We start from the raw sequence: 12,343 nt of genomic DNA, 5'->3' as shown, positions 1-12,343 counted from the left end.
ACTATGTAAAATTTAAGATGCGTCATAAACTCAAAGCTAATTCTATTAGAGATTGACAAAATTCCAAAATGACTTGTAAGCATCACTAGTAATTCTCCACAGTATCCTTATACAAGAATAATCCAGAAGTGCAGAATATAGCATCATACAAATCTATAACATCAGATTAACTCAATGCTTCGACATGCAATCTCCACCATTCTAACCAAATCAAAATTCATGAATTCTATAATTAAATCATAAATAGTGATCTTAGCACAAATATATAAAAAGGGTTACAAGCAAGAATTAACTTGCCTAACTTTTCTTCGCTTCAAAACAACGAACGCGTAGAATCCTCGGGATAGCAACGTAGATAAAAACTTAATACAACTAATTCTAGACATATACATATATATGTAGTGGTTGAGTTCAATTAAAACTCCTTTAAATTTCAAAATAAATTAGATGATAGCTTTATCTACTTATATAAATAACTAACGATATATATATATATATATATATATATATATATATATATATATATATATTATATATATATATAACACGTCTCTTAAAAAAATCGCGGTTGTTACATTTAATCATATGACTGTTATAACGCCACATCACCATCTTACCATTTCCTCATTAATTTATCAAAACTTAATTAAATATGGTATTTTTTGGATTCCAATATAACAATTACTGCTCGTTAAATCAATTTTAATAAAGTCAAAAAATATATTAAAATTTAATAAAAATAACTTATTCATTAATTATCGATGAGTTATTTTACATGTCATGTTTGATGGAATTAACCTCAATGACATGGATCTTTTATCGAACACAGATAATGTAAAAATAAAATAAAATATTTTACTTTAAAAAGAAAAACATTTTACAAAAAGAATATTTTAGGTGTAAACAACGAAGCCCTAATCTCTTCTGAGGAGACTCAGACTTATCATCAAATCAGAGGAAACCATCTCGAACCCATTAACAAAACCTCCCTCTCTCATTTTGGATTGTCATGGTTGGTTAAATTAATTAGTTTTTTTTTTTTTTTTTTTTTTTTTTTTTTTTCGTCAAAGATAGAATCTCCTTTGTAACTTTACTACTGATAAATCTGATTTTGGTTTGTTCTTTACGAACACAAATACACTATCTGATAATACACTGTCTAATTCACGGTTCTTTCGGTTCGACCGCCGAGTTTGTCGCCCTTATTACACCGTCCGTGTTCTCTCTCGAAAACTTGCATCGTCTTCTCTACTGAACTGTTGATTCTTTTTTATTTTCATCCATATGTGTACAAACACACATACACTGCTTAATTCACGTTTCTGGATTATCATATTATACATATATATATTTTAAATACACAAATATATACACATAATTGCTTGTGTATACCTGAAACTAAAGTTGATCCTTCTGTGTTTGAGTATTAACTAGGAAAAAAAAGTTAATATTTACTGGACAGATTGCCGTCTATACTTGAAGATTGATGATAGTGGAGGGAAATTGAAAGAGGGAAGCATAATGGTAATTGTTATCTTAGAAATTTTAGCGCCAAAAAGTAAAATGAAGCTTAATGATAATTGTTATTTGGAAATTTTAGTACCAAAAAGTAAAATGAGCGAGATGGGGAATCAGCCGTAATTGTTATTTTGGAATCCAAAAAATACCATATTTAATTAAGTTTTGGTAAATTAATGAGGGAGTGGTAAGATGGTAATGTGGCACTATAACAGCTATAGAATTAAATCCTTGGAGATACTAGGAGAGGAATTCCCTTGGAGAGGATCCGTTCCCTTAAATTTATGTCCTGAATAAATAAGATTTTGGGGACCACTGGTAACGGTCCTCGATGTATAATCTCTTGGTTACTTGGCATATATCAGATGGGTTTACATTTATATATATAACTATGTTAAGACTTTTTGGCTGTCCACGCTTATTATATATCTCTAAGTATCTATATTCAAATCAATTGTTGGGATAAGGGTGAAATTATTTATAATGTTTGTGAAGCTATTACCAGCAACTAAAATATATACATGTGCCATATGATTCAGTTTTTACTTTGATTACAGTTTTACTAGTATATTTCCTTCATCTCTTTTGTTATTAGTCTCGTCTTTATTTATCTCTCTTTGCTATCTTATTGTGGATTTAACTCTATGGTTCAGTTTGAAATGGGAGGAAAATAATCAGTGATTATTAATAAGAATGTTTACTTTAAAAATCAAACCATGCACTTAAATGTAATTATTAACCACCGAGTTACTTGTTATTAGTTATAATTATGATACTATGCATAGATCAGTTTCACGCTCATGGACAAAGAAAGAGTTTACCTGGGCACAAGTCCAAATCTTGGACAATTTTTACAGGTAATCAAATAGAGTACAAAATTAATTGTATGATTACCTTTGGAATTTTATCATAGCTAATCTTTTAATTAAATTGTTATATAAACCATAGTGATCATGGTACGTCATTCTTAATATTATGTCATTCTTCATATTATGGTTTATATCTTGATACATGTCACACATGATAAAGGCTTGATTATGTTGCCTGGGCACAATATATTATTTTTTATGAGATCCATTTTATGGATATTGAGATTAAATTCAACGTCTTTGGGACTGCATTCAGTTTATGATAACTTGAAAATTGAATATCTCACGGTAAAAGACCCACTTATTTTATGGTTAAAAAATAAAAAAAAAACAAAAACATTCACAGAGTATTGTGATCCTTCTAAAAAGCTTATATGAATGGATGCAATTATGGTTGCAGAATTATGAAATTATTGAGTAATATAAGTCGGCCTTATTTATAATCAGCTAAATTGATATGATGTGGAGAAATAATTACTCATAAGTATATGTGAAAAGAATATCACTTATCGTAAATTTATAATATATTTGATGTAGAGAAAATTTTATTGAAGGTTATATATTGACAAAGTGATACTTTACTGATCCCACTGCTTTACTAATCACGCTGAATGTGTGAATTCATGTACACTGATATCAGGTCCGATTATGGCCACTATAACAAATTAGGGAATCACCGGGACTTTTTTTTATGAGTGCTTTCACTTTCTTATTTTTATTTTCTTCAAAAGTAAAATCATATTTGAGATGAAATAGAAAGTAAAATCATATTTAATAAGAAGATTTTATTTTTAGTATTTTGAAAGTAAAAAACATAAAGTAAATTTAATAATTTTTATTGTAATTTTGCTTTCTTGTTATATTTCTCTCTCTAAAAAACAGCAGCCGAAATCTTAGCCGTGCCTTTGCAACCCTCACGAAGAAAAGACGTTGAACCAGCATGACGAGATGGATTGAAACGGTAGACGACTTCCAACGATATTGTGCTCAGCAACGGCGAGCACAACACATCCGACCACCACCATATCCAACCCCACCACCAAAAATTAACTTCGGCGAACCCATTTCACCCACAACCTACGCATCTTCACCCATCTTCAGAATCAAGGTAATTGCTTTTCTCCTTTGCTTTTTGAAATTAAGGTAATTACTTTTCTCACATGGCCTCTGATCGGATGGTACAAAAATGATCGATTCACAAGAATTTCATGTCATCTCCAATTTTGAAACCCAAGTCAATTTCTGGCCTCTACAAGCGGCCTCTTTGCTTCTAATCAAGATAATTTCTTAGGCATCGAGACCCACCTGTGTGTCCAATACTCTCTACTTTTACATATAGATTGCTCAAGTCCAGAAATGCTATGCTCATGAAGAAAGCCCAATGAACAGTCACAACTTCCGCCATGAAACGCAGACGTTTCGACATCGTAATTGTTCATCGTCTGCTTCTTCGCCAACTCCGGTGAGGTTGACTTTCTCGGTGGATTCGTATGTTCTTTCTTCTCCCTGCACATATTCGTGGAGCAATCTCTTTTTCACTTTGGGTGGTGATGGCTTCATTAAGGGTTTGTTGATTGCAGAGAGAGAGAGAGAGAGAGAGAGCAAATCTGAATGCTATAATAAAAGGGAGTAATTCCTTATTATAGTACAAAAGATAGAGAAAGTGAGGATTTCACTTTTTTTTTTCTCCTCACATCAATATAAAGTACTTCTTTAAAATTGAAAAGTATTTTACTAAAATTATTTCACTTTACTATTTGCTTAATTTATCATTTGTTTCTAACTTCACCAATCTCATCCGACATTACAAACTTCAAGCCCTAGGTTTCTCTTCAGCCTCCACAATGGCCTCCATCCTATTCTCGTTCTCAACTCTGAACTTGCCCTCTCTCTGTCTCTGCAACTGCAATCTACAAAATCTACAAACTTCAAGCCCTAGGTTTCTCTTCAGCCTCCCCAGTCGCCTCCATCTCTATTCTCGTTCTCAACTCTGAACTTACCCTCTCTCTCTCTCTGCAACTGCAAACTACAAAATCTACAAGAATCAGAAGTTCAAAACCCATAATACTTAGTTTACATATCTGTCTGCTAGAATCAAAAGTTCAAAACCTATTACCTATATCAAAACCCATATCGGCATATCATTTCAGATTGTTCAAAAAATCAAAACCCATATCGGCATATCATTTCAGATTGTTCAAAAAATCAAAACCCATATCTTTCAGTTTCCATCGCCCGCTGGTCCAGTTCAGGTTCACCGTTCGCAAGCTTCAGCCGCTGGCCCGCTGTTTTTTTTTTTTTTTTTTTTTTTTTTTCACTCCCGATTTCTTGTTTCTCTCCTCTTTCTAAAGTTGAGGGATTCACCGGAAACGCAACTGATTCATACACGGCTCGCGCCTATATACATACATATATGTATATACACACACACGTCTATCTCATTCTCAGGGAGATTGCGATGGACCCTTCCATTATGAAGCTTCTTGAAGAGGACGAGCTTACGTTTCTCTCTCTCACTGCACAATACATGTTTGAATATGTTCGCATATTTGTTATATATATATATGGCTGAAATTTATTGGATTTGTAAAAAAAAGGGGAATTGTTGGGATAGTAAAATCTAAGTTGTTATCATCTGATACGTTTACATGACGAAACTATGCATTCTGGGGCGGATGTGGAGGCGTTCACTGCTGCTTTAAACAGGGACATTGAGGGCCACACCTCCACTTCTCAACCCTCTACAAGCTTTGGATTAAGGACGAGGTTCTATTTTTTTTTTTTTTTCTGTAATTTTTTTATAATTTGATTAATGCCGCTCCCCCTTTGATTGATGAGAGATGTAGAGGAAGTAAAACTTTGGATCATATATATGCGTATGTACATATATTATTTCGATATGCACAGGAAATTTGGGAAAAAAATTGTTCTGATTTTGAATCTGATTTAATGTTTTTTCATTTTATCATGTTTTTTCATTTTTTTTAATCCTGTTTTTTCCCCTTCCATGAGGGAAGGAAGAATAAGACAGCTAGTTGTTGCATTCAAGAATTTGTCTATATATATTTGTTCTGTACTCAAAATTTTCAACTTTCCCGCCTGCAAATAGGAATCCAATTACATTTTCTGTATCATGTGTTTTCTGTTTCTGAATCTTTTAATTGTACAGTGTCAAAATAATCTGAATTTTATTTTACTAGCTGAGTATTATATCATAAATATACATTTTACTTTCCTTTTATAAGGGAATTGTAATTATATTTTGTATCACTTTAGCCACGGTTATTAATTTTTTTGCATCAATTCTGTGTATCATCCTTCTCACGTTGAGTTTATCAGTTAAAGCATTAGTATTACTGGGGTCTCTGTTTATTTTGAATGGTAAGTACAAGTCATGATACTTAGATGAGTTATTGCCATTTCATTTTTACAGAGGAATTTCAGTAGACAGAAATTAAGGATATTTATATTGATACATTCAATCGAGTCCCATTTATCTTCATCCATCAACTGCCTTGAATGAAAGCCTACCTTATTTTGAAAACGGATTAGAAATGGGCTTACACACATCCAGTGGAATATTCTGACCATCTATTCTCCACCCATCTTCCTTTGACCATGAAGCTGGAGAACAGCTGCTTGAAAACAGACTCAGCTTATCTGTCTTGCTGAGTTTGTGGATCGCTTTATATGTTGAATGCCTCAATTAGATGGCTTGAAAATAGTCATACCCGTAAAATTATTTCATGCTATTATCATGACTGATTGAAGATTCTGGTTTTAGTTATAATTTTTGTTATTGTTGTTTGTTCTTCGATTGCAGGCTCTCTCAAAAGCTTTAAGCCTATAACAGAGGATGAGTTGGTTTATCTTAGAGCTCAGTTTATGCTTTTGGACCCTAACAAAGATGGACATGTCTCGCTTGATAATTTCAAATACTTCCCTTTCTTTCTATTTGATCCTTAAATTGAAGTTGATTATGATTTCAGGGAATGATTGTTCTAACTATGGAGATGACATGATCATGTGATAAAAGAAATTATGTTCTGTGTTAGCCAGTTTTCTTATCCTCATTCCTTCCTATAAAGTCAAATTTATGGTCAAACGAGAACTGAAAACAAATTTGCAGGCTATTGTGCGAAATGCAACTGACGCAATGAAGGAGTCAAGGATTCCTGATATTCTCAATGCGGTGAGGACTTTGGGATCATTATTGCTCAGTGAAAAAGTATATGATCATTGTATCTGATATTTATTCTGGTGTTTATGATATTTTTGCATGTTTAAATGCTTATAAAATGAGTAGTTCCTTGTGAAATAACCATTTTTGCTTGATTTTCTTGCTTGGTAACATGTTTATTTAATGATAAACAATCTTTAAGCTAAATTAATACCTGTTACTTAACGACAACTTCAGTTAGGTACTTCGTATTAGTTGGAACATGTCCAGGGTTATCTGCAGCAATTAAATAATCTATAGACCTTTTTTTTTTTTATCATATTCCATTTCTATAAGTGCTTTTTGTCTTGTGAATCCTGAATATTACACTGAATTATTTTCTTCTTCTTTTTTCAAGTTTAAAATTAACATTGCTTTTCCTGACTCTGGTGCTTGTCAGTTGTCTTTTATTGTAGATGGCGCCACTGTCCTATCGGAAGATGGACTTTGAAGAGTTCTGTGCAGCTGCAATCAGCACATATCAACTGGAGGCTCTTGAAAGATGGGAGCAGATTGCATCTACAACATTTGAGCATTTTGAACAGGAGGGTAACAGAGTGATCTCAGTGGAGGAATTGGCTCGGGTATTTTCTAACTGTCTTTAAAGTTCCAACACGTCATTTCTTTTTTTCTTTTTTCCATCAGAGTGGGAAAAAAAGTGTGTACAAATGAAAAGTAGCAGATGAGTCAGTTGGGATTAGGCATATTTAAAATTAATTTTTTTTTCTCCATGCTCAGTCTTTGCAGATTGTAAATCTGTTTGGGGTTGAGGTCATAATCCAAAATTATATATAGAAAGTATTCAAAAATTTTAATTTCATCCAGCTTTTCAAACTGTGTTTGTTTAATCTAATCATCCAAAATTAATTGATTATTGATGATGAAAAGGGATAACGAGTCTTAAAACTTGTTTTTTAACCCTTTCCTCTCTTCTTTAGATATGGTTTTTGCAGTTGTTGACTTGGTTCCATGACTGTTATATCAAAATGCAATGAAATGTAGTTGAATGACTTGGGCTCTACAGCTGTTGTTGGTGGGTCTGAATGATTTGGGCTCCGATTGCAATTTTATAACTAAGCTTACGTTGTAACGTCTAATATTCTTGAATTTCAGTTTTAGAGGTGGAGATTCATCAGCGCGCCATGACAGAACTGAAGCTAGTGGGACAGCAGCTGCAGCAAGTGTTGGATCAATTTCCCTTCCATGGAGAAGAGCAGCAGCCCAGTGGTGTGCTTCAGCTGCAGCCTGAAAACTTCCCTTTTCAGCTCTACCCGTATTGTACATAGTTCATGCCTATTTACTTGTTGGGATTCTTGAATTGGTTATGTTATTGGCTGATTTTTATTTTTTTCAAAGATGGGCCAGAGGCAGTTGCAAATCTACTCATCTGTTTTTTTTTTTTCTTTTTTTCGGGTTTCTCCTGTTTTTAGGGAGTGATGCAACTTTGTTGAATGTATAATAAAGATATTTGTCGAATGTATAAAAAAGATATTTTCTCATGGGATTTCTGCTATATGTTTATCAGCTGTGTGTATGCATAACCTGTTCGTAGATCCTCTTCAAAAAAATAAAATAAAATAAAATTGGATAATCACCTGTGTTCATTAAAAGAGCATTGGTAAAGGCTCATTAAAAAAGCACTGGTAAAGGCTTAATATCAGCGCTTCTTAAAGAACGTTGATAAAGGTACACCGACGTTGGAATTACCAGTGGTTTTCAATGAAGTCTTTCACGAGCATTTCTGAACGCTGGTAAAAAACATAACTGTTGTAGTGGGCAGAGTAAAATTATGAGCTTTTATTATGATATTACTAGTCCCACTAGATCGAAAACGATTTCTAAAGTGAAATCTGTTCATTTCACGATCATAAACATGGTCGTGGGTATAGTCATGATAGAATTAACTATCAACACCGTGGATGTTATTACTTTACTTTTACATTGGTGGGACCAAAATAATATTAAACAAGCAAAGGGGGAGAATTTGCACGCATTGCTTGTTATCAATGCGAAATTGATTTAGTGTGCCGATGAAAATTTGATCAACGTCAAATTGCTTATTATCAATATAACATCGAAAAGGAAAGTGTTGCACAATCTGCTTCTAAGTATTTATTGGATTCTCACCGTATACTTCCAAGCATTTAATTAATCTTTACCAAGGCACAATCTAAGAAAAGAAAATAAAGATAAAAATGAATTTTATATGATGCTTATGGATATTTCAGCTTTTATAAGGTAACCTATTATTGATTAGTAATATCCACACAGCTTATTTATACTTCCTTATTTATACTTTCTTTTATTATCTACTTTATTAAGCATGCCTTTTATTTATTTATTTATTTTTTTTTTGGTCAAAGTTTTTTTTTTATTTTTTTTATTATTATTATTAAAAGATGAAGTTTGCATGCACGAAATTACATTAACTCGAGGTAAGGATATATGTCTCGTGGACCGTAAGACCATCAATCCTTCGTCATTGAAAATATTTTCCGTAACAAGATAAAAGTAATGTAGAATATATCTGTCTCACTTCCATTAAAAAAAATATATTAGAAAAACTTCATTTTCTTATGCATATTATTATATTACCAAAATCATGTTTGTTTATTTTATATTCACAATATTTCATTTGTTAAAATTCTTCTGTGACGGTATAAGTTTTACAAACACGGTACATTTGTGATAACCCGAAAGTTGACCCAATAACGGATTCGGAATGTGGGAGCGAAAAGGGAACAAGATTTCTAGAGATGGACATTGTCCTTAGGACGTCAAAGTGGCCTTCCGAGGAGTCCCATAACTCAACGGAAGCGAGATGGAAGTTAGGATTTCAAAACCCTCCAAGAAATGGACTAAGGGCAAAATGGTAATTTCAAACAGAAATGAGTGCCACAGTGCACACCATTGGATAAACAACGAAAAATAAATAAGGATAGACTCAAGAATCACATGATTCGGAGTCTGAACAAAAAAGTTATAGCCGAAGCAAAACGAAAGACAAGGCTGCCAAAAGTCAAGTTGGAATGAGCATTGCTAGCGAGCGCCAAGTGCAGCGGGCACCCGCTATGCTGACACTGCGGGCGGATGCCAAAATTGGCGGGCGCCTGCCAAAATGCAAACTTGAAACTTGCATTTTATTCTAAAAATCACAACACTTACTCAAAAAAAATCACATTGGGTCAATTTAACTCTATTTGCAACATCATAGCATTTGACTTCAACAAGTTGGGTTCAAGTTGACATTTCATCACAATTTTCAAGAAAATTTCAAGTTCACATCAAATGAGCTCACAAGATATCATAAGAGGCCCTCACTTGGCAAGAATCAAGAATTTGATACGAATATACTCAATGGCGCTCAAAACATGCATTTGGATGAAGAATGAAGCAAATGGAACAAATTCATCTCATTTAAGGACACTTTGGAATTTTTTTTTTTATTTTTATTTTTTGAAAAATTTCAACACTTGGTTTCAAAAATGAAATTTTTAGAGACTTTGGAGTTGTAACTTTCACATGCATTGTAGATAAGAATTCTCACAAGAATCATGCACTGAATCACTCAACAATTGAAGGAATTTAAAAACTCAACTTCACATTTCAAATTTAAAGTCCGAAACTAAATTTCAACTTTTGAAAACCAACAAATTGTGCACAAATGAGATTTCCAATTTTTCAAAGATCATATTCCAGAATTTCAGCTCAATCATGAGCATATATCTTAAGATCAAAACATTGCAAAAAGTTCCATCTCACAACACTTGCATGTTTATAGACTTGACACTTCATTTTCAAGTTTAGAAAAAACAAATTTTTAACTTCAAGTCACAACATTCAAGCATTAAACAACTTAGAACAATCATCTACGCAATTCCACACTTAGGCTTTAATCAAATTAAATGAAGTTGGGGACATACTCTAAAATTGCCAACTTACAATGCCAAACAAGTTCCAAGTATTTTTCAACTTACTTTCAAAATTTCAACATGCTTTCTCTAAACAATATCATTTCCATTCACAATTCAAATTTTCAATTCCAATATCCATTTTTAACAATTTAAGTGCAACAAACAAATTAGGAACAAACTTCACTTCATTTAACAAATTCCATTCCAATTTCCATTTTTAGAGATTACAAAAACTTTCAAGAAATTTGCAACATTTTCAAAACCACAACCCTTTTGAGAATTTTCAACAATCACTTCACAAATAGGCAATAACAGTCACAGTTTCAATTCTCAACTCACAGAATTTTCAAACACAAAACCACGCATATATATCAATCCAATCACAGCCCAATCTCCAACACAAAAATAGCAAACAATCTCCATTCAAAGCCCAAACTCCAAATTACAGAATCCCATCCTCCTTTCATAGTCCTGCCCAATATTTTTAGAAAATCAGGATCAAACCCTTCACAAGTTTTTCAGAAAAATTCTTATACACAGCCAACATCACAGCAATCCCAAAATTTAGTTCACAGTAACAACAAACACCATATACAGAATTCCCACCCTCCTTTCATATAAAAAATTACAGCCCCAAACTCCAAATTACATCATCACAGGTTACCAAACAGTCAAGTCTCAACATCCATGTTCAATTTTCAGTCCAAATATTTTTTGTTTAAATTTTTCAGTTATTTATTATTATTATTATTATTATTATTATTATTATTATTATCAATTTTGGTTCAACATAGATGCATATACATACAAAGAAATATAAAACAAAAATAAAATGAAAAACAAAAAATGTAATGAAAAACTGAACATACCCGAGAAAGAGATGAGAAAAACAGAGAGAGAGACTCGGGAAGATTTAAGTGAAACAGTGGCCGGAGAAGATGACTGAAGATGACCGGAAATTGCAGAGAGCTGCCGAGGGCGATAATCGCTTCTCCTTGGCCATAAAATGGCCGGAGATAAGGAAGAGAGAAAACCCGAGATGAAATACAGACCGCGATGAAGAAGGAGCTCGGCTGATGAGGCCAAGAGCTCGCCGGAAGAGAGAGAACACGGCGGCCTAAGATGGCGCCGAAAATCGCAGGGGGGAGGGTTTTACTGCTCCGGTGGTGGTTGACAGAGACGGGGGAGAGATGAGAGATGAGAGATGAGGGATGAGGGAGAAAGAGAAGGTGAGAGGGGAGAGTAGGTGGGGGCTAGGGTTTGTGATTCGGTGAAGAGGGAAGAGAGATAAAGATGGAGGCGAAGTGAAAGAGAAAAGAAAGAAGAGGGAGAAAAGAAAGAAAATAAAAAGAAAGAAAGAAGGAAGAAATAAAATGTAAGAAAAAAAAAAGGTTTAGGCATTAGGTGAGGGGTTAGAATACCAGTGGGCGAAGAAAGTGGGGCCCAAAATTTGAAAAATGATTGGTTAAAATGCGATCGATCGGTGATCAGGTACCATCGTTCATAACCTAAGCTTGACTTTTGAAAAAAGAATTTTGGTCCCAATACAATCGATAGGTCAGCGATCCATCGTGATGACTCATGAATGATTTTGAGAAGATGAAAGGTCCAATGCGATCTATCTGAAAGGTTGGCGATCGATCGTGAATATTCACAAACGATGGATACCGAGAGTTGTTTTCAAGGCAAAATGGCACCCTACAGATGACGATTGATCGCAAGAATCTGTGATTGATGGCTCCAAAAACTAAAATGAAGCACTTTGGAATCTATCTAGACGACACAAGAATGAAAAATAAAAAAGAAATAAAGGAGAAATAGAG

At 33.5% G+C, this 12,343-nt stretch overlaps 1 protein-coding gene and 1 long non-coding RNA gene across 3 annotated transcripts; one reads left to right on the top strand and one right to left on the bottom strand.

Moving 5' to 3' along the window:
- The first annotated feature begins 3,255 nt into the window (after positions 1-3,255).
- LOC132294658 (CDPK-related kinase 4-like) lies at positions 3,256-8,105 on the top strand. Of its 2 annotated transcripts, XM_059792586.1 has the most exons (4): positions 3,256-3,495; positions 6,517-6,579; positions 7,023-7,190; positions 7,720-8,105. In XM_059792586.1, exons 1-4 carry the CDS (start codon positions 3,328-3,330, stop codon positions 7,723-7,725), a joined length of 405 nt encoding a protein of 134 aa, XP_059648569.1. In that variant the 5' UTR covers positions 3,256-3,327; the 3' UTR covers positions 7,726-8,105. The 2 variants fall into 2 exon arrangements, 1 of the variants encoding a protein (XP_059648569.1); XR_009478134.1 differs by lacking the exons at positions 3,256-3,495; positions 7,720-8,105 and having other exon boundaries at positions 6,461-6,579; positions 7,007-7,163.
- A 224-nt stretch (positions 8,106-8,329) lies between these two features.
- On the bottom strand, positions 8,330-12,111 carry LOC132294664 (uncharacterized). The gene is made up of 2 exons (XR_009478137.1): positions 11,390-12,111; positions 8,330-10,991 (listed from the first exon to the last, which is right to left on the bottom strand). It is a non-coding gene; the product is annotated as an uncharacterized LOC132294664 (long non-coding RNA).
- Positions 12,112-12,343: the final 232 nt, after the last annotated feature.

The sequence above is a fragment of the Cornus florida genome, unplaced genomic scaffold (assembly GCF_030987335.1).
Source record: "Cornus florida cultivar Cherokee Brave unplaced genomic scaffold, ASM3098733v1 CherokeeBrave_3.0.0_Hap2_Chr01, whole genome shotgun sequence".
Taxonomy (NCBI): Eukaryota; Viridiplantae; Streptophyta; class Magnoliopsida; order Cornales; family Cornaceae; genus Cornus; species Cornus florida.
This window is presented reverse-complemented; position numbering and strand designations above follow the sequence as displayed.

What these genes read in the sequence shown, in the direction of transcription:
- LOC132294658 (XM_059792586.1), top strand. Translation starts at nt 3,328, where the DNA reads ATGACGAGATGGATTGAAACGGTAGACGACTTCCAACGATATTGTGCT. An exon ending in CACCCATCTTCAGAATCAAG is followed by an intron (nt 3,496 to 6,516) that starts GTAATTGCTTTT and finishes ACAAATTTGCAG; the next exon opens with GCTATTGTGCGAAATGCAAC. An exon ending in TTCCTGATATTCTCAATGCG is followed by an intron (nt 6,580 to 7,022) that starts GTGAGGACTTTG and finishes CTTTTATTGTAG; the next exon opens with ATGGCGCCACTGTCCTATCG.